The 18,845-nt window shown below is 50.0% G+C and overlaps 3 protein-coding genes across 3 annotated transcripts; 2 read left to right on the forward strand and 1 right to left on the reverse strand.

Moving 5' to 3' along the window:
• The first annotated feature begins 615 nt into the window (after positions 1-615).
• Positions 616-7,815, forward strand: si:ch73-173p19.1 (uncharacterized). Its single transcript, XM_037456400.2, has 17 exons — positions 616-867; positions 1,785-1,891; positions 2,018-2,157; positions 2,294-2,454; positions 2,580-2,741; positions 2,825-3,275; positions 3,536-3,646; positions 4,046-4,136; positions 4,219-4,421; positions 4,540-4,782; positions 4,893-4,991; positions 5,106-5,299; positions 5,384-5,558; positions 5,647-5,803; positions 5,928-6,081; positions 6,170-6,281; positions 6,393-7,815. Exons 1-17 carry the CDS (start codon positions 847-849, stop codon positions 6,566-6,568), a joined length of 2,757 nt encoding a protein of 918 aa, XP_037312297.2. The 5' UTR covers positions 616-846; the 3' UTR covers positions 6,569-7,815.
• On the reverse strand, positions 7,812-13,121 carry LOC119198849 (ATP-binding cassette sub-family F member 2-like). Its single transcript, XM_037456403.2, has 15 exons — positions 13,005-13,121; positions 11,976-12,120; positions 11,559-11,771; positions 11,250-11,432; positions 10,962-11,133; positions 10,406-10,501; positions 10,218-10,320; positions 9,944-10,039; positions 9,711-9,830; positions 9,500-9,589; positions 9,299-9,409; positions 9,162-9,224; positions 8,767-8,895; positions 8,485-8,688; positions 7,812-8,399 (listed from the first exon to the last, which is right to left on the reverse strand). The coding sequence occupies exons 2-15, from the start codon at positions 12,106-12,108 to the stop codon at positions 8,280-8,282; spliced, it is 1,833 nt and encodes a 610-aa protein (XP_037312300.1). The 5' UTR covers positions 12,109-12,120; positions 13,005-13,121; the 3' UTR covers positions 7,812-8,279.
• Positions 13,122-13,464: 343 nt separating this feature from the next.
• chpf2 (chondroitin polymerizing factor 2) lies at positions 13,465-18,316 on the forward strand. The gene is made up of 4 exons (XM_037456401.2): positions 13,465-14,662; positions 15,074-15,638; positions 15,737-15,919; positions 16,255-18,316. Exons 1-4 carry the CDS (start codon positions 14,391-14,393, stop codon positions 17,530-17,532), a joined length of 2,298 nt encoding a protein of 765 aa, XP_037312298.2. The 5' UTR covers positions 13,465-14,390; the 3' UTR covers positions 17,533-18,316.
• Positions 18,317-18,845: the final 529 nt, after the last annotated feature.

Here is an 18,845-nt window from a genome sequence, read left to right on the forward strand (position 1 = left end):
AGTTGTGGTCGTACTGCTCTCTATTTCAGTGGTTTGGTGAAGGCATAATCAAAGTGATTTAAAGCAATGCCCTTACAAGTTGGGCTTTTTCAAATGTTGATCAGAACTACAGTATAATGACACTTGTTTTTACTTTTACTTCAACATGAATGTATTTGTCTTTCTCCAGCTGGTCATATAATATTTACGTTTTCTTTCTGGTGTATCTAGTCGGTCAACGTATCTTCGATTCTTGATCAATCTTGATCAAGTGTTTATACCACGGATTTGATAATTGTATTCATCTGCATGATGAAACATACACAGACTAACAGTGAGCCCTACTGGTGGCTCCCTGCAACTGAAGCAAGAGTTGTCCACATAATGCAATACGCATAATAATCATCATAAAAATCTTTCCTTCCAAATGTACTTGTACTTGTATGATACTAATTCACGTTGGTAAATCATACTGTTAATCTTCACAGGCAGTCCAGTTTGTCTATTCTGTGCCGAAAGAACAGCAATCTCCACATATCACACAGATGTGTTTAGTCATTGATGATCGCACATTTTGTGAGGGCTGCGATTGGTGTTTAGACCTGTCAATCATCAGAGGGAGGGGGCGGGCGGACTGGATTCGAGTGCCGCTGACTCAGAGGGGGGGAAAAAATCCCCTTCTCTCCGCGGTGTTGATAGGCTGATTTCTTGTTGACATTCTGTCACTCCGCACGTCAAACGGCTCGATCGGCTTTGCTAGCGCAGCAAAAGCGTCGCTGCGGAACCCAACCAGGAAGTCAACAAAAGTTCCAATTTTAACAACAGCGTTGACCCTGATATCCACCCGCAGACGGTCGAAACAACGTGATGACTTCCGCCGCCCCTCCGGTAAGCCGCGAGCCCGAACGAGCTGCTTTCGACGTGGCGCCGCTCGGCACGCAGCCATTAGCCCGCTAGCTCCCTCAGCATCGCCATCGCCCCCCCCCCCTTCGGCTAACCGTTAGCCGCCGTGCTAACGTCGTCTGTTGACAGCCCTCGCCGCGCAGCGGACACAACAACAGACCCAGCCTTTAGCTGTGCGTTGGATTGTATTCCGGTGGTTGGTTTACAATCACCGACATCACAGTGAATTAGTGCATTTAGCGGTATAGAGGATAATTAATGGATAGAAACTTTGCGCACTGAAACTAACTTAGAATGGGAGGGTGTAAGGGTCATTCTGCAGGTCACACTAAATGAAGAACAAAGACAAATAAACATGTTGTAGCTTGTCCACGTTTAGACACAGTTAATGGTATCGGCAGGTCACGTGCACATGACTTGAAGGTTAAATGCAACAGTTATACATCCTCATCCGTGCCTATTTGTTGCTAATACGCAGTTATTATGGGTTATGTATTCATATTTTTTTTGACAACAACAAATTAAAAACGGGTCTCCTTGCTTTTACTAAATACATAAATCGATGGTGTACTTTATTCTCCCTAAAGCAAAACACAGGTATATATGTAGACAATATAATAGATGGTTGAGCATAGAAAATATAGACTATAACTGTACGTAAAGTAAAATCATTTTGCCCCTGTGCACCAAATATAGGTAACAGAAACCTAATGTTGCTTGGTGTAAGGTAAGGATAAGGATTCCCCTTTGTTTTATAAAATATATAAATAACTGCATAATCAACCAGTGGATTAATTGGATTCAGGAACCAAACAAACCTTAACCCATATAGCTGATAAGTTAAAAGAATTTTATTTTCAGGCATTTATTTTTTAGTGAGTTTTGATTTGTTTGTTTTGCAGACGATTGGGGAGTTATTCCTCATCCTCGGTGAGATGGGCTTCTCGGAGGAGCAGATCCAGGCGGCTGTGCTGGCGGGGCATTTCTCTGTGTCGGACGCTGCGGATTGGTGAGTTTTCCCAGCTCCTTTCCTAAATAATTAGCATTCTTTAAAAAGCAAACACGATTTCCACTCTGTGTCACGCTTGTTTCGGTAAATGTTTTGATTCTACGTCTCCCTCTCTTTTGTCGTCAGGCTCTTGCAGGGTCAGTATCCACGGCACAAGTTGGTCAAACGGTCCACGCAGCCGGCTGAGACCGCAATTTCTGCTTTCAACCTACCCAAGGAGGCGGCGAGCACTTCAGAGACGCATCCATCTCCTTCTGACAGCAGAGGTAGAATACCAAACAGTTTGCTTTTTAGGATACAGAGTCATTCTCTGTCATTTAAGTTTTCAATTGGATTTAAAGAAATCAATGGTTTATGGTGCAAAAGGGATTGTTTTAGAAGTATTTCTGAAATCCTAAACAGCGTCCCCTTCGTTGTTGCTGAGACCATCCCAGTCAGGCAACCTGTCCCCGGACCCACTGCCGGTTGAGTCCCGCATCAAACCGGACAAGAGTGACTTCGAAGAGCAGCAGAGGCACCGCGTTGCACAGGAGGCTCGAGCAGAGCGACGTCAAAAGAAACAGGTCAGCTGTGTTGAAAAGAAGAACATCTGCTCCCCGAACCGGGCCACCTCAGCAGGACTGTGATCACGAGCAGTGAAGTGTGAATCTCAGAACTTGCCGTGTGTGTGTGTTTTGCTGTCTGGCAGGAACGCGAGTCTGTGCTGAAGCGGATAGCCGAGGATCGCAGGAGTTTGCACCAGAAGAAGCAGACCAGCGCTGCCACAGAGACGTCTGCCCCCAGTGGGGCAGAAGGGCAGAAGCTTGGAGGACCGATTCAGACCAACGTGGACAACAACTGCGTCCTCATGGTGAGGCCATGGAGATCTGCAGATGTAGCTACGGATACAAGTGGGAGCTGCTTTTGAAAGCTCGCGTCTTTCTTCGGCTGCAGATTCGTCTCCCGTCCGGCGAGTCCATGCGCGAGCGCTTCCCGGCCGACGCCCCCCTGCGCAGCGTGGTGGAGCACATCGCCGGGCGCCACCCGTCCCTGCCCTCCTTCTCCCTCCTGCAGGGTTTCCCGCGGAAGCGCTTTGGGGAGGCGGAGCTGGCTTGTTCGCTGCACTCCCTCGGCCTCACTCCCAACGCCGCGCTGTGTATTCAGACCACGCCTCCCGAGACGCCGCAGGATCCAGCGATTCCCGCGGCGCCGCCGTCAGCGGAACACAGTGAGCCCTCCCCTTGCGATGTGTGTCCTCAGCCGCATGTCCCGGTCCAGGAGGGGACGGGAGGGGGGGGACTTGTTCTCCCTCCTCCGCTACCCAACCAGGTGTGGGAGGAGGCGGTGAATTACGCCGGGATTCCCGGAGTCGGTCCTTCTCTGACTGGGCCCTCTCACTTTTGGGGTGGGTGTTAAATATTGTGTGTAAACTTTATATATTCAAGGTCATATTAAGCTGATTTGCTGACCTCGCTGATTCATCAAAGCTTATTTGTTGTGTACAATGTTGAGTCTGGAAGCTTTATCTGAATTCAAATGTTGTTGTTAAAATGATGTCACTTAATGGAAAAAATGTTTTCTTAACATTATACTCTTTTGCAAGAATTTCTCATTTTAAACATGATTGATTGTTATTCTTCTCCCCTCTTGTTTTTATGTACATAGGCCGAGGCAACAGGATGGTTCCTGGTGAGGAAGCTGCGGGCATAGAAGTCGATGAGGAGCAAGGAGAAGAGGAAGACCCACAAGAGGCAGATCCACCTTACATGCTGAACGGTACTTCCGTTTAATATTCATAGTTGCGTAAGTTGCCCAGTGTAGAGTACAGTAGGTGGACTCCCACAGAGGAGATTAGGATTAGGGAACATGGCGGTGAATGTGAAACGTGCAGTACACCGGGTCAGACCCCAGGCAGCAGTCTTTCAGAGCATGTGGCCGTGCTGTAGGGTCGCCGCTAGGTGCCAGACCGGAGAGCGAGAAGAGCTCAGAACCCGGCGGAAGCTTTTAAGAGAAGAACCCAGAACGAAAAGATGCTGATGTCGATTAAAAGTGTGAGATATATTAAGTAGGTTGAGACAAAGCATGTTATATCAACAGGCCTGTGACTTTCACTCTAAATGAATCAGCAGTTGTTGTTTTTTTTAACGTCAGGGACTACTTGTGTTGTTTCCACAGGAATGCCGCGGCTGCCTTTCTTTCCGGAGAATAGGATTCGCGTAGAATTTGACGCCAGGCACCACTGGCCCGAGCAAGGCAACCGACTCAGGTGGGTGTCCAGACAGAGCGGCGCTGGTGTGAGAACTGTAAATGTGTCGAAAATGAAGTGCAATCCAATATTGGTGTTTCAGGGAGGCCGCAGAGGAGCTCGCAGCGGAGCCCGAGGACGCCGAAGGCCCGGAGGCTCCTGGAGCGGCGGGTCTGGCTGCCGTGGAGCGTCTTCAAAGAGCTGCCTCCCAGGGACAACCCTCGCCCCCTAAAAAACCCTTCAGGGCGCCCAGCGTGCCGTCCCTGTGCGCCTTGGCGACCCGCGCCACTGTCCACCTCATGACGGGTGAGGCCCCACCTCGGGGAAATCCCCCTCACAGATTTTCCAGGAAAACGCACCCGGTTGCTTTTGTTTTAACCTCTCGGCCCCCCCGTGCGCCCCCCCCTCCCCCCCCCGCCCCCAGCTCCCAGCATGCAGTACAGCAGCAGCCTGGCGTGCCTCACCCCGGAGCTGGCGGAGCTTCTGCTCAACCACATGTCCCGGGAGAGGCTCATGCGTCCACGCACCCTGGAGCTCTTCTTCGGGTGCCCTCTGCAGAAGTTTGTCCTCAACTGCTACCCTTACTCCACCAACGAGCTCCTGCGGCAGCTGAGGGCCTTCACGGCCCTGAAGCACCTGAGCCTGGTCAGCTCGCCGCTCATCACTGGTATGCGATTTAATAGGAGGGGGGGTCTGGGTTTTTCATTTATCCACTTAGCGACGTTCAGTTCTTCTGCTTCGTTTGAACGTCCTGGTTGTGTGTTTTTTTTCTCCCAGACTCCGGGCTGTCGATCGTCTCCAGCCTGGTCAAACTCCAGCACCTCAACCTGGCCTCCTGTAGCAAGCTGACCGACTCCTGTCTGCAGCACATGACGGGTAACTGTCCCCGCGAGAGAATTACGAGAACCTCCGATCACCGTCACGAGCTGCTCCGGGCTGAACCGTTATTTTCCCTCTCTCTTCTTTTTACCTTCTCCCCGACTCTGAAAGGTTTAAAGAGCCTGTGTTTCCTCTCCCTGGACCAGACCAAAGTGACGGATGCCGGGATGGTGTTATACCTCCGGTCTGCTCCGTCCTGTCTCTCTCAGCTCAGCCTCAACCAAACGGCCGTGACCGAAGCCACGCTGGCGGCGCTGCCCGCCTGCGTGCCGCAGCTGAGGCTCCTCAGCATCAAGCAGACGAAGGTACTCGGGCTCCAACCGGGGCGCGTTGGAGCGCGCGAATGGCGGCGTGTCGTGCGTGGACTGAGCGCGGCTTTTTCTTCGCAGGTCGCCGACGTGGCGGCGCTGGCAGAGCTGTCCAGCCTGCAGACGCTCAACCTGGACGGGACCGGCGTGACGGAAAGCTCGCTGGAGCACCTGGCCACCCACCCGGCCCTGTCGTCCCTCAGCGTGGCGGGAATCCCCGTAGCGGACGGTGATCGCGCCCTGCAGATCATCTCGGGTGCGTCGACGGAACGAAAATCAGGAAACAAACAGGGGGGCCTTTGGGGAATTAAACTGTAAAAGCCGGGTTTGCACTTTCCTTCCAGGCCTAAAGTTGACTCAGCTGACCCTCCCGGGACGCCACTCGGTGACAGACGGCGGGTTGCTGTTCCTCTCCAGGCTCTCTGTGCTCTTGGAGCTGGACCTGACGGACTACACGCAGGTCACGGACCAGGGAGTCCGCCATCTCTCCGCCATGAGCAGGTCACTCCCACACCTCACAACGCACCCGGGGTCATTATAACGGTTGTCTCACTATGACGACCACGGGGTGGGGGGGGGGCGGGATGTTCGTACTGACAGGCGGCGCTGCTTGTGCGTTGTGTAGGCTGAGGAAGCTGTCGCTCAGCAACACACAGGTGACGGACGCGGGGCTCCCCGCGCTGCGCGGCCTGCAGGAGCTGCAGGAGCTCTGCCTGGACCGAACGGCGGTGACCAGCCGAGGAGTGGCCGAGCTCGTCACCTGTCTGCCGCACCTCCAGGTGACGTCACCGCATAGGCGTGCTTAAAGACATTTGGCAGGAACTGTGACATTTTTTTTGCTGATGTCTGATGGGTGGTTTTTTTTAGGTATTGGGGTTAGCCAGCACTCGGGTGGGGGACACAGTAGTGAGGAGAGCTCTGATCCGCTGCAATCAACTGGTGAAGCTTAATCTCAGCCGCACGCGGATCACAGACCACGGTGAGGACCAAAAGACTAAAAAAACACACACACACACACACGTGTGAGCATTTCTCGGCAAACTGTACATTTTAACACGTTTTTTTATTTTATTTTCCTCCTCCCTCTTAGGTCTGAAATTCTTGAAAAACATCCATCTGGCTCAGGTGAACCTGGACGGCACCGGCGTGAGTCTGATGGGTATCGCGAGCCTCCTCACCTTCACCAACATCAGCAGCATCCGGGCCAGCAACACTCGCAGCATTCCCCCGGACGAGGCCTCCGACGAGGAGTGGGAAGCCCAGTGAGCATCGGCAGCGCACCCGAGCACCCTCTCCTCCACCCACCCCCACCCCTGCCTCCCTCCCAGCAAAACTGAAACACTCATATTTGCACTGTGTATACCGCAGCCAGCCGCTCACCTGTCCCTTCCACAGCGCTACCAAGCAGAGTCTGGTGTTTTAAAAAACGTCGACTTCTAAAGAACCTGCAGCCTCGCAGGTCGGATCTGTGCGGTTCCCCTCTTCGGAGCTTTTTCAGCCGACTGGCAAACGGCATATTAAATGTAGGAAATGTAACATAACACAGCATGTAAGACTACCAGCCTGATATGTTTAAATTAAAACCTCAGTAATAAATTTCCAATTCAACTAAATCTTTTTTTGGAGGGTGTGAGGGGAGGCGACGTGTCTAGGTGTTGAAACTTTAGCTGTAACTGCGTTGTTAAATGTATTAAAAATGGGATGTTTAATAGAATTAGGTCTATTTATTGTTGTAAATAATTGTACAATATGTCAAGCAAACAGTTCAGACTTCAAAGATGATCAAATAGTATTTTCGATAGTTGTTGCCAGAGTGACTTTGCTCAGTTTCTCCTTATTTTATTAATACATTTTACCAACCAACCTGCTTAATTTTTTTGTTTCTGGTTTAAGCAAGACATTTTTGGGAAGGTGGTTCATGAAATCTAGTTTCCTGTTACATGAGAAGTTGATCTGATAGTGCCACGTTTGGAGAAGTTTCTTATTCTGTGGCAACATGACAATGAGATGAAAAGGGTTTTGTTAAACTGAACAGATGCATCCTGTTAGCAGCTTAAGCACTCGCTTCGCTACCTTTCCGGTCTGATATAACACTGCTTTACTGTACCAGCTCATAATGGAGAGCTCAGAGCTTGTGATGTCACTTGTATGCATGTTAAGTGCAAATGGAAAGTGAGCTAAACACTAAAGTGCATTGGATTCGGTTGATATTTCATGAACTGCTGTTGTATGTAGAGTAGTTATGCCACATTAAACAGATCCATTCCCGTGGTCCTGGAGCGTAAGCAGCAGCGGCGGAGTACTTTGGTGGAGGTGATGGAGGAGCTATGCAGCCTTGGGGCTCACAAGCCAGAATCCAAAGCAATTTCTTTTACCCACTTCATGTTTGGTCCTCTTGTTTACAGAGATGTAAAATAGTTTATTTTCCCTAAAGGCTTTTGATTTTTGGATACGAGCACTGTATTCATCAAGTGTAAAATAAAATAATAAATTCTTCAGAATTTCAAACTGTTTTTAATGTTCTGTTTATTCAGACAAACCTTTATTGCATTACATTGTTAAATAAGGAATTGTTAAAGAACTGCTCTTTTACACAGGAAAAAAAAAGTTACCGTTCAAATATAATAAAATATGACCCAAGATTGGGATGAAACAACATTCAAAAAATGTTTAACTTTTTAATGAAGATAGCAGAATGGAATGCGTCCAAAATACAGAGATGTTTCAGGTGAACCAGCCAATCAGAGTGCAGCCTGAGGTGGAAAAGGGGAGGGAGGATTGGGTTGAGTGACACAGTCAAACCGAGATGAAAATACAGTATGACTTGTACAAGAGACGTGTCCGATTAGATGCATAAGAGATTGTTTCAGTTCTAGTAATGACATTTCCTGCAATGTAAACCCTGCTGATCGTGGCAGGAGCCTGCAGGTCGAATCCATGATACAAGATAAAGGAGTGGCTCTGAGAGGGCATTGCTCTAGATGTCGTGCGCTTGCTGCTTTGCGAGCTTTGATTTCAAGTGCTCCTTGTATGCCAGGATGTCCTTATTCCACTTTGTGATGGTCTGATTCTCGCACACCCAAATCTCCTGAGCCACCTGGGGAAAGATGGATGATTGTTACACTCAAGTCCTGGGCCATTAAAAAAAAAGAAAAAAAGCCAGATGTTGAGTTAATATCTACCTGTTGAATTAGCCTGAAGTCGTGGCTAACCAGCATCGTGCCGCCTTCGAACTCATTGATGGCGTCTCCCAACGCGTCAATCGTCTCGATGTCCAAGTGATTGGTGGGCTCGTCGAGGAACAGCAAGTGAGGGTTCTGCCAGGCCAGCCAGGCAAAACACACCCGGCACTTCTGTCCGTCGGACAAGTTCCTGATCGGACTGACCTGCGGGACATTTACGTTGAAAAATTAGAGACGGGTGCAGACAAGAACAAGAAAATGTAGTAGTTCCACGAATCCTACCTGCTGTTTTCCGGTCAGCCCGTAGCGACCGATGATCTTCCTCATATCCTCTTTCTCTTTGATATCAGGGAAACACTTCATCATGTAATCCAGAGGAGACAGGTCCAGCTCCAGCTGCTCCGTCAGATGCTGTGACATGAGCAGATCCAGGGAAGACATTACATGCATGTTGTCTAGAACAATCTTTTTTTTTTATTGTATCAAAGTCCAATCCCGTTTTCTACTAAAAAAAATAATTTAAAAAAAGTAACGTGTTCGTAGGTAAATCTCATAAAGCTGGTTCAGTGATTAGGGAGGTGTTTGTCAAACCACAGTCCTCCGTTGTTCTCTAAGGCGCAACCCTCTAAGCCCACCTACTTTAAAAAAGGTCCAATTCTACAGGCTCAGGGCTTTACCTGGTGATATCTGCCAATCTTGACGTGAGAGTTCTTGCGGATCATGCCATCGGTGGGTAGGAGCTACAAAAGAGAAGGGGAGAATAAAAGCGTGCTCTAGACAACTGCGAGGTGTTGCGGGGAACAGCTGCGCCTACCTCTCCCATCAGCAGCTTCAGCAGCGTGGACTTCCCGGCTCCATTGGGCCCCACCAGAGCCACTCGTGTGTCCAAGTCAATACCAAACTCCAGGTTTTTATATATGTGCGGCTAAAAGGAAACGACAGCGTGAGACTGAGGAACGCCTCTGCATGTCAGTGACTGAGGCTCCGCCCATGCTGTAGCGTCAGCCGCACTCACCTGGTTGTCACTGTACTTGAAGCTCACGTTCTGAACCATAATAACCGGAGGAGGAATCTTCCCACAGGGATGAAAAGAAAATGACAGAGTCTGTGGTAGAGAGAGGCAGGTATTAGTAACACAACGGATATTTTCTCTCAAAATGTGTGTCGCTGCTACGGAAGCCTGAAAAACAGTTTGCGAACCACCTCAAAACACATAAACACATCACCTTGTCATTCACGACTTTTTCAGTCAAGCCTGAAGCCACCATCTTCTGCAGCGTCTTCTCTTTGCTCTGTGCCTGTCGTGCTAGCTTGGCAGAACCGTGTCCAAACCTGGCAATGTAATTCTAGAGGAGAGGGATTTAAACAAAACGAGTAATGAATGTTTGATGAACGTGAAAAGGCAACTATACCAACTACTGTAGTACAAACGTCATAGAGTCAGATAAGGTAAATGTACCTTCATGTGCGTTATCTGGTCCTGTTCCCAGTTGAAGCGCTTCATTTGGTTCTCTTCCAGCTCCTCTCTGGTCTTAATGTACTGGTCGTAATTACCCTTAAAGTGAAGATAGATTTGCATGGTTATCCAAAAAGGTTGGAACATAGTGACGGCCCACCCCATGATGACATCATATACAGATAATTTAGAATGCAGAGGCGTTTTTTCCTCCTACTAATGTGCGTCTTTATTACACTTTCAGGCTTCCTCAGTGGTTTCAGCAAAGTGTTCATACCGTGTAGTATTTCAGTTTCCTCTGATGCAGGTGGATGATGTTGGTGCACACACCATTGAGGAAGTCTTGAGAGTGGGAGATGAGCACGAGGATTCGCTTGAACCTGACAACGAGAAGCAGGATGAGGACCACATGTCAACCGCTACAGACTTCTATATATTGAGGAAGAAGGGGGCAAGAGGACTTACGAACTGAGCTCCTCCTCCAACCACACACAAGCATCCAGATCCAGGTGGTTGGTGGGCTCATCCAGCAACAGCATGAAGGGCTTGATGAACAGGGCTCTGGGAAAAATGAAGGATACTCATTGAAATTCAATTCACGGGAAACTTGGTTGACTTTTTTTATGGACATTTAACTATCACATCATTCCTTATTCTGGTTTACTGGATTAAATACAGGAAGTTAAATAGACTTTAATTCATAGTTAATTATTTGCTCACATCTTTTAGAGACTTTGTTAATTTGATAACCAATCTGTGCCCCTCTGTAAAAGGGAATTTGGTCAGCAAATTTGGTTGAACTTTGTATCATCGGCTTTTACAGTACACAACTCACACTAAAGCGAGTACAAAAGTTGGCAGGGGTTCACAGGTTAAAGCTACACCTTCAGCTTAATTTTATCTACCACAAAAGATAGTTTTACTCAATAGCCCTTCACACAAAATGTATCAGCATAGTAGCTAAGAAAAAGAAGAACACATCATGTCACTAAATGGGCAAACACAAAAGTTTTATCTTTACCTGGCCAGAGCAACACGCATCCTCCACCCTCCACTGAAGTCCTTGAGCTGCTTCCGCTGCATAGCAGCAGTGAACCCCAAACCGTTGAGAATTCGAGAGGCTCGCACCTCTGCCTTGTCTGCATCCAACTCCTCCAAGCGCTCGTACAGCTCCATCAGCTTCTCGCACTCGGCTATGTACGGGTGAGAGAGTCATTAAGCAGCCATTTCAAACCATCAGCTTAAGCACCGCTGCATACTATAATAAACTGCCCAGCAGTTATTGCTCGGTTCATCACATTTCACTCACCGTCCTCATGGGCAAGTCTCTCTGCCTCCTTCTCCAGCATAATCCTTTGTTCATCCACCTCCATGACACACTGCAGAGCAGTCTTTTCGCTGGGCGCCATCTCCCGGGTCAAGTGGTAAATATCAATGTGCTCTGGAATGGGAATCTCGCGGTGCCCGACAGCTGACAATAGCATGGATTTTCCTAGACGTCAATAAGAAAATGGATTTAGCTCAGCATAGTATGAGATCCTGTGCAACATTTAGCACATCTCTACTAAGGCGGTACCAATTAGCAACAATGAGGCAGGAACTATATATATTTTTTTACCTGTGCCGTTCAGACCAATGAGACCATAGCGTCTGCCTGAGTTGAGCTCCAGGCTTGTGTCTGCTAGCAGCTCTTGACCATGGAAGGTGAGGGACAGGCTGCTTATGTGGACATCAGTGCTGTTGGGGTGTGAGGACAGAACGCCGGTCACAGCTCGTGCTTCCGTCTTCGCCAGTTCAAATTCATCCAGCTCCTTGGTCAAATGGACAATACCTATAATAAAAATTTTAAAAAAGGATCCAGTTAATCATTTTGCCTAACTTTAAATGTAAAGTTGGACATGGAACTAGTTTGAATAACGGCAACTTCAGGTTTAGCATTTTGACAAGCAAAAGTCAAGACGCCACAAGAATGACACAAGCCCTGGTAAGGCATCACTTTTGTCCAATACATTCAATCAAAGAGGAGTCCTCTCACCATTGCTCTGTGCTCCATTAAGCTCAGTCTCTGGTTCTTCATCCTCCAACTCATCAGTTTTCTTGGTACGCTGGCGAGCTTTGGCAGCCTCCTTCTTCTTCGCGGCCTTCTTCTTGGCTAGGTCGGATGGCATGGTTGTAAAAGGCTATTTAGGTGCAGGAAATAAAAAGGACACAATTAGATTAACACACTTATGGTCAAACAATATACTATTACATGTAATTGTGTGTGATCAAAACATCATACACATTCTCAACCGTCCGGGGATTTCATTTGAGACTATTTTGATAATAACTTACTGGTTTGAACGGTTTTTAAATCTGGGTGAAATTGGCTAAGGGTATTAGCTTATCGTTATAAAAAAAAAAATGGCGTTGAGAGAAACTTCACACACACGCAGAATAACCGGCGCCATAAATGTGCCGGTAACTGAACTCCGTGCGTAACGTTAACTCTAAACTAACAATACATCTGACCTCATGAAAGGACTAACGTTAAAAGTGTTAAAATAGCGGGCATGACGACGACAATGCTAACCCCGGCGGCATTTGGATTTCTTCTAGTCCCACCTGCTTGCACGTTGGTTTCCTCACATTAAAACAGCCGGTTAGCCCAACTGTTAGAAGCTAACGGTGGCCGATGCGCTTCCATTACCGGCGTATCACTTTAGAGCAATTCATAATCGAACACAGCACCTACAGATTAGTGTTCGCTTGAAAGGGGCAGGATGTCATAGAACGTTATACGGCGAAGACACAACTTGAACAAGTTTGATAAAACGAGCGGCTCGCCGCGGCAACGTTAGCTCTCTAGCTAACAACGGTAGCTAGCTAACCCAAGTTACAGCTGACGGGCCTTAGCGGCTAGAGCTAACATTACGCAAGGCCCGGCTAGCCACGGGAAGCTCTGAAAGCGGCTAATTAGCCGGTCATGGTTTGCTTTTCGAGCCCGTCCATCCTTTTTAACACGTAACTGCGTATATCAGCCATTCGACCCGTAGTTGTCAGACCCGGTAAATATCTCTCGTACCTGGATAACGTGGAGCTGGTCTCGGGGCGCTCACTGATGTCTCGTGTCCAATTTTGCCGGGTGGATGTAGCCGCACGCAGCACCGCCAGACGAACCATATATGGTCAAATGGGCGGGGAGAAACAATGTGCCCCCCCCCTCTTCTCTTCTCACTGCAGTAAGACTGTACTAAACCTTTTAACCTTACCTTTGACTAAATTAATCGCAAATGTAATTTTTAAATTGGTTGTAATGTATTTATTGCCTGGGACTAACAAGTCAAGGGGCAAACCTATTGACTTTAACATTAGCTCATAAACCTGAAAATAAAACTCTGATGTAACCACAAATTGATAATGTTTATAAATGCACCTTTTCCACACTATCACACAGATATTCATACAATGGCCCTTATCATACACGACATGTTCTCGGCTATTCTACACAAGGACATCAACTCGTCTCTTACAAGTCAGTCCATAGGTGATGCTGCAGCAGCGAAGGCTCAGTCACTGATGATGAGGGTAAAACCGCCCTGAAAGGAACGTTATTCCCCTGCGAGAGTGTGTGTGTGTGGCACTCGTTTTTTTTTCATTTGAGGAAGTCATGAAACTGACGAAATATGGACGACATATGGCTATGCACGGCGGATTTTTACACGCAACCACGCTGACGAACGGGACGTATTCCTTCAAGCCAGCGTTCGTGCGGATGGATCAAGGGGAGACAAATCTGCCCCGAGACGATGACGCTAGCTCGTTAGCTTGCTAGCTTGCTCTTTGATGTGTAGTTCCTCCCGACACATCACGTTTAAAACGTTCGGGTTTCTGACACGGAGAGCAAAACATCTTTGCTTGCTTGTTTATTTTTTTTATTTTTTATTACCGACTAATTCGAGTCACGTAACGTTTGCCTAAAACGGCCGACTTTACCAAAGGGACATTTCACGTCTTTGCTACACTAGTTAGCGGACTTTAGAAGCAGCTGTTAGCGTTAAGGCTAGCCAAAAAAAATGAGTTTAGCCAATTAACACAACGGTAAGTTCAAAAGTCAACGAGTTTCTTTTGACATCGAGGTGACGCGGGTTGACCCGGTTCGTTACGCCGCAGTTACACCGCCATAAACGCGAATAGCCGGACCTTCAGTTGCATCTGTTTTTTTTTTTTTTTAAATTAGAAACTTTATAACGGCTACAACCTGGTGACTGGGGACGGGGACACTATGTGACATTTTTGAGGCAGTTCATCCCTTTTTGTGTCAACAAAGCGCTCGCGCGGGACCTCCTCCCCCCCCCCCCCCCCCCGGCTCAAGACCCGCGTTGATCCGGGGAAGGGGAGCCGGGAGCCTCGGTGGCGCACTCTTTTGCGCCAGGATTGGTTTTCGCGAGGAGCCTCGGCGCCGCCAGACATGCGTCTTTCCTCATTCTTGGCCGTGTTCAGGCCTGCTCTGCCCCTCATCCTCGGGCTGTCTCTGGGCTGCAGCCTGAGCCTTTTGATGGTGTCCTGGACACAAGGGGATGCCGACGACTCCTGCGGGGATGAGCTGGGCAACGGGAGGCTTCCCGTGGGCCGAGGGGATGCCCGCAGGGACCCCAGGGACGGAGGTGGAGATGAAGACTTCCAGCCGCGCGTCGTGCCCTATCACAAGGACCCCAACAAGCCACACAAGAAGGTCCTGAGGTGAGTGGGGAAAGTCGAAACACCGCAGCAATGTGCACAGCAATGTGCACAGCAATGCACTTATTATTAGTAGATACATAACTGTGAATTCTGTGAAAAGTTGATGTCAATGCTAGAGAAAAGTCTTTTACGCAACAACAAATTGCGAAACATATTTGTGAGCAACACAACATGTTATTGCGTTACATCACACCAGATGTGTTAAATGAAGACCGTTTGAATCCAGAGGATTTTAGTTTTGGTAAACCTTGCCAGGCAATAATCAAAATAGGCCGATAGATAAGTGATCAGTCGTGTGTCCCTGTTTGTGATCCGGTCTTTTTTCACAGCTGATTACTGGATTGGCATCTTGTCCTAGTGTGATGACATCTATAACTCAGTGGACTGTTTTCTCTCTCCGTGCGTCCACAGGACTCGTTACATTCACACTGAACTGGGCATCAGGGAGCGACTGCTGGTGGGCGTGCTGACCTCCCGGGCCACCCTCAACACGCTGGCCGTGGCGGTGAATCGCACAGTCGCCCACCGCTTCCACCGCACCTTCTTCTTCACGGGCCTGCGCAGCCCCAAGGTGCCTCACGGCATGACCGTGGTCGCCCACGGCGACGACCGCCCGGTGTGGCTGATGTACGAGACGGTCCGCCACCTCAATCAGCACTACGGCTCCGACTACGACTGGTTCCTCTTAGCCCAGGACGACACTTACATGCAAGCGGATCGGCTGTCAGAGCTGGTGGGCCACCTCAGCGCGGGTCAGGACCTCTACATGGGCCGGGCGGAGGAGTTCATCGGTGGGGAGGAGAAGGCGCGCTACTGCCACGGGGGCTACGGCTACCTGCTGTCCCGCAGTCTGCTGGCCCGCCTGCAGCCCCACCTCGACACCTGCCGCAACGACATCCTCAGCGTGAGACCCGACGAGTGGCTGGGCCGCTGCATTATCGACTACCTGGGCCTCAGCTGCGTGGAGGTGTACCAGGTAAAGAGGTCGTGGACGCCTAGATATCAATGGGTGGGATATCAGTACTAACGTTTTTCTTTTTTTTTTCTTCTCCACAATGTTGGTGTGGCGCACAGGAGATGACCTATCGGTACTTCGAGCTTGGTAAAAACGCAGATCCAGAGCGGGAAGACAGCATCCAGTTTAAAACTGCCTTCACGGTCCATCCTATATCCGAGCCCAATCTCATGTACCGCCTGCACAAACGATTCAGCCAAATTGAGCTGGAATGGACTTACGTGCAGATACAGCAGCTGCAGGTCCGTGACACTTAAAATCTCTTCTTCTCGGTCGGACCGGGGTCAGCGGTCATCTTTGGGTGCTGTTTGCCCTCTTCTCCACCACACCCACTTCATTTGGAAATTCCGGAGTAACACAATATTTAAACACGCTAGTTTTAGCGAGCGCATGGATTGTTGCGCTCCGGTGTCATCATCCTGTGAACACGCATGTCTGAGAACCCCCCCCACATGACAAAACTTAAAATGCACTTTGCACCACGACAAAATCACGTATGCCGTGAAGGCAAGACAGCCAGTTTCTTTTTTAGCTTTGATTTCCCGTGTGATGCCCTTTTGTGCCTTTTCTTCCCCAGGTGCAGATCAACAACCTGAGTGACCTGACGCCAGAGGGCAAAGCTGGAGTCACGTGGCCCGTCGGGATCAACCCCCCCTTCAAGCCGAGGACCCGCTTCGAGGTGATAAACTGGGAGTACTTCACGGAGGAGCACATCTACTCGTGCGTCGACAGCTCCCCCAAGTGTGAGATGAGGGGGGCCGACCGCGCCGACGTCTCCGCCGTGCTGGAGGTGGCGGTGGAGCGGCTCAACGAGCGCTACCAGCCCCAGCTCCGCTTCCGCAAGCGGCGCCTGCTGAACGGCTACCGGCGCTTCGACCCCACGCGCGGCATGGAGTACGTGCTGGACCTGGCGCTGGAGGCGTACACCCAGAAAGGCCACAGTCAGGTCCTCGCCAAACGGGTGAACCTGCTGCGACCTCTGAGCGCCGTCGAGATCATCCCCATGCCCTACGTGACGGAGGCGACGCGGGTGCAGGTCATCCTGCCCGTCACCGCCCAGGATCAGGACTTTGTCGGCAACTTCCTCGACATGTTCGTGATGAACACGCTGGACACGCACGACAACGTGCTGCTCACCTTCCTGTTCATCTACGACCCCTTCGACGCGCAGCGGGTGAGCCAGACCGACGTGTTCGCCGGCATCAAGGCCATGATCGGGGAGGTGGAGAAGCGCTACGGAGACGTGAAGATCCCCTGGATCAGCGTGAAGACGGAGGTGCCCTCGCAGGTCAAGCTCATGGACATCATCTCGAAGAAGCACCCCGTCGACACGCTGTTCTTCCTGGCCGGCGTGGGGACGGAGATCAACGCCGACTTCCTGAATCGCTGCCGAATGAACGCCATCAGCAACTGGCAGGTGTTCTTCCCCGTCCACTTCCAGGAGTACAACCCCGCCGTCATGTACCGCGACCAGCAGCCCTCCGCCGCCGCCTCCTCCGCCTTCGCCTCGGAGTCGCTGCGCGACGGCCACTTTGACCGCCACGTCTTCGACGAGGCCTGCTTCTACAACGCCGACTACATGACCTCGCGGACCAAGATGGCCGCCGACATCTTGGACAACGAGGAGCTGCTGGAGAGCATGGACGTGTACGACATATTCGTCCGCTACTCGGGCCTGCACGTGTTCCGAGCGGTGGAGCCGGCGCTGATCCAGAAGTACGTGCGGCGGACGTGCAACCCGCGGTTCAGCGAGGACATCTACCACCGCTGCGTCCTCAGCAGCCTGCAGGGCCTGGGGTCCCGCTCACATCTGGCCATGGCCCTTTTCGAACAAGAGCAGGCCAACAGCACCTAAAAGCCACGGGGGGGGGGGGGGAGGGTGCGGGGGGGGAGAGGACGCGAATTTTGAATGTGGTTACCGAGATTCACAGCCTCGCGTTTGGCAGGAAGAGGTTACGGAGCCGTCTTTGCTCGGCTCACGAGCGCCTGACTCATCTGTTTATGCTGTGACTCGGTCTCGTCTCACGATGAGTCACGGAGGAGGGACTGAATGGAACTACTGTTACCTGTTCTTCTAAAAGGAGAGACTATATTTATACTTGCTATTTTGTAATTATCGGAGGTCGTGTCTTCCTGAGCGAAAATATTTAAAATAATTCTGGAAACACAGTGAAGCCGTCGGCTGCCTTTTCTTTTCTTTCTAAGAGGTATTAAAGAGCAACATTTCTCCATCCATACCGTGCCGTGTGTAGGATGTGTGTGCGCCACCCCCCCCCCGTTCCTGTAGGTTTCTGATAAAAAGCCCCTTTGGTGATGTCGTATTCTGATTAACATAATGTTCCTCTTCCGGTTTGCCTGTCAGCTCTTTGCTGAGGCGCCTGGAGGCAGTGAACTGTTTGTTCCACAGCCCCCCCCCCTCCCCACGCTGAGTCAGCTGGTTTTTAACGAGCACTCTGCGCACGCCATTCGGGGACAGGGGTGAACCCGGTGAGCCCAGAGGGAGGGGCGTCTCCACCTCGCCTCGTGGTGCGGGTGGCTAACCTGATGAATGGCTCACTTCACACAGCCCTCCTCCTCCTCGGACCTTCCCGCTGAGGCCCCTCAACCGCAAACTTCTTCCATGTGAGGGCTGTCGGGGTGGATGGGGGGGGGGGGGGGGAGGCAGCAGGGTGAAAGAGGCTCTTTCTGAGGCGGGAGCATGGCTGCAGTCAGCATTACATCGCCGGGGCCTCCACCTGCTCCCTGGTGGCGAACAACAAAAGGCCTGTGTGCCACCTCCTGAGGAACGGGCCCGTCAAACGGGGGGGGGGGGGGGGGGGGGGCTGGTTCAGGAGGGTCGCTTACTCATTTGCATGGTCGGTTCTTGCAGAGAAATGGAATGTGGAGAAGATGGAAGTTAAATTTGCTTTATACGGAGAGGATCTGTGGTGGAAAACAATAAAGACGCGGCTATCAACACTTGAGTAATGTTGCCCCTCGAATGTTTGAGAGTTTTGTTTAAAATTAATCATCCTTTGGCTCTTAACTCAATGTGTATACAGCATGTTTTATTAAACGTTCGCCCCCCCTTTTTTAGCATTACTTAAATCGATTTTCCTGTTTGTTGCTTTAAGAATAATCACGAAAGCTGTTACTTTTAAGAATTTTTTTTAAACTTATTTTAAGCGC

Source organism: Pungitius pungitius, chromosome 19, assembly GCF_949316345.1.
Source record: "Pungitius pungitius chromosome 19, fPunPun2.1, whole genome shotgun sequence".
Classification (NCBI taxonomy): domain Eukaryota; kingdom Metazoa; phylum Chordata; class Actinopteri; order Perciformes; family Gasterosteidae; genus Pungitius; species Pungitius pungitius.

Excerpts from the sequence above, each read along its gene's own strand:
- si:ch73-173p19.1 (XM_037456400.2), top strand. The coding sequence starts at position 847 with ATGACTTCCGCCGCCCCTCCG. Across the intron at positions 868-1,784 it reads TGACTTCCGCCGCCCCTCCG|ACGATTGGGGAGTTATTCCT; the intron begins GTAAGCCGCGAG and ends TTTGTTTTGCAG. Across the intron at positions 2,455-2,579 it reads AGCGACGTCAAAAGAAACAG|GAACGCGAGTCTGTGCTGAA; the intron begins GTCAGCTGTGTT and ends GCTGTCTGGCAG.
- LOC119198849 (XM_037456403.2), bottom strand. The coding sequence starts at position 12,108 with ATGCCATCCGACCTAGCCAAGAAGAAGGCCGCGAAGAAGAAGGAGGCT. Across the intron at positions 10,502-10,961 it reads ATGCGTGTTGCTCTGGCCAG|AGCCCTGTTCATCAAGCCCT; the intron begins GTAAAGATAAAA and ends CATTTTTCCCAG. Across the intron at positions 10,040-10,217 it reads GGAAACTGAAATACTACACG|GGTAATTACGACCAGTACAT; the intron begins GTATGAACACTT and ends CTTCACTTTAAG.
- chpf2 (XM_037456401.2), top strand. The coding sequence starts at position 14,391 with ATGCGTCTTTCCTCATTCTTGGCCGTGTTCAGGCCTGCTCTGCCCCTC. Across the intron at positions 15,639-15,736 it reads GCTGCGTGGAGGTGTACCAG|GAGATGACCTATCGGTACTT; the intron begins GTAAAGAGGTCG and ends TGTGGCGCACAG. Across the intron at positions 15,920-16,254 it reads TGCAGATACAGCAGCTGCAG|GTGCAGATCAACAACCTGAG; the intron begins GTCCGTGACACT and ends TTTCTTCCCCAG.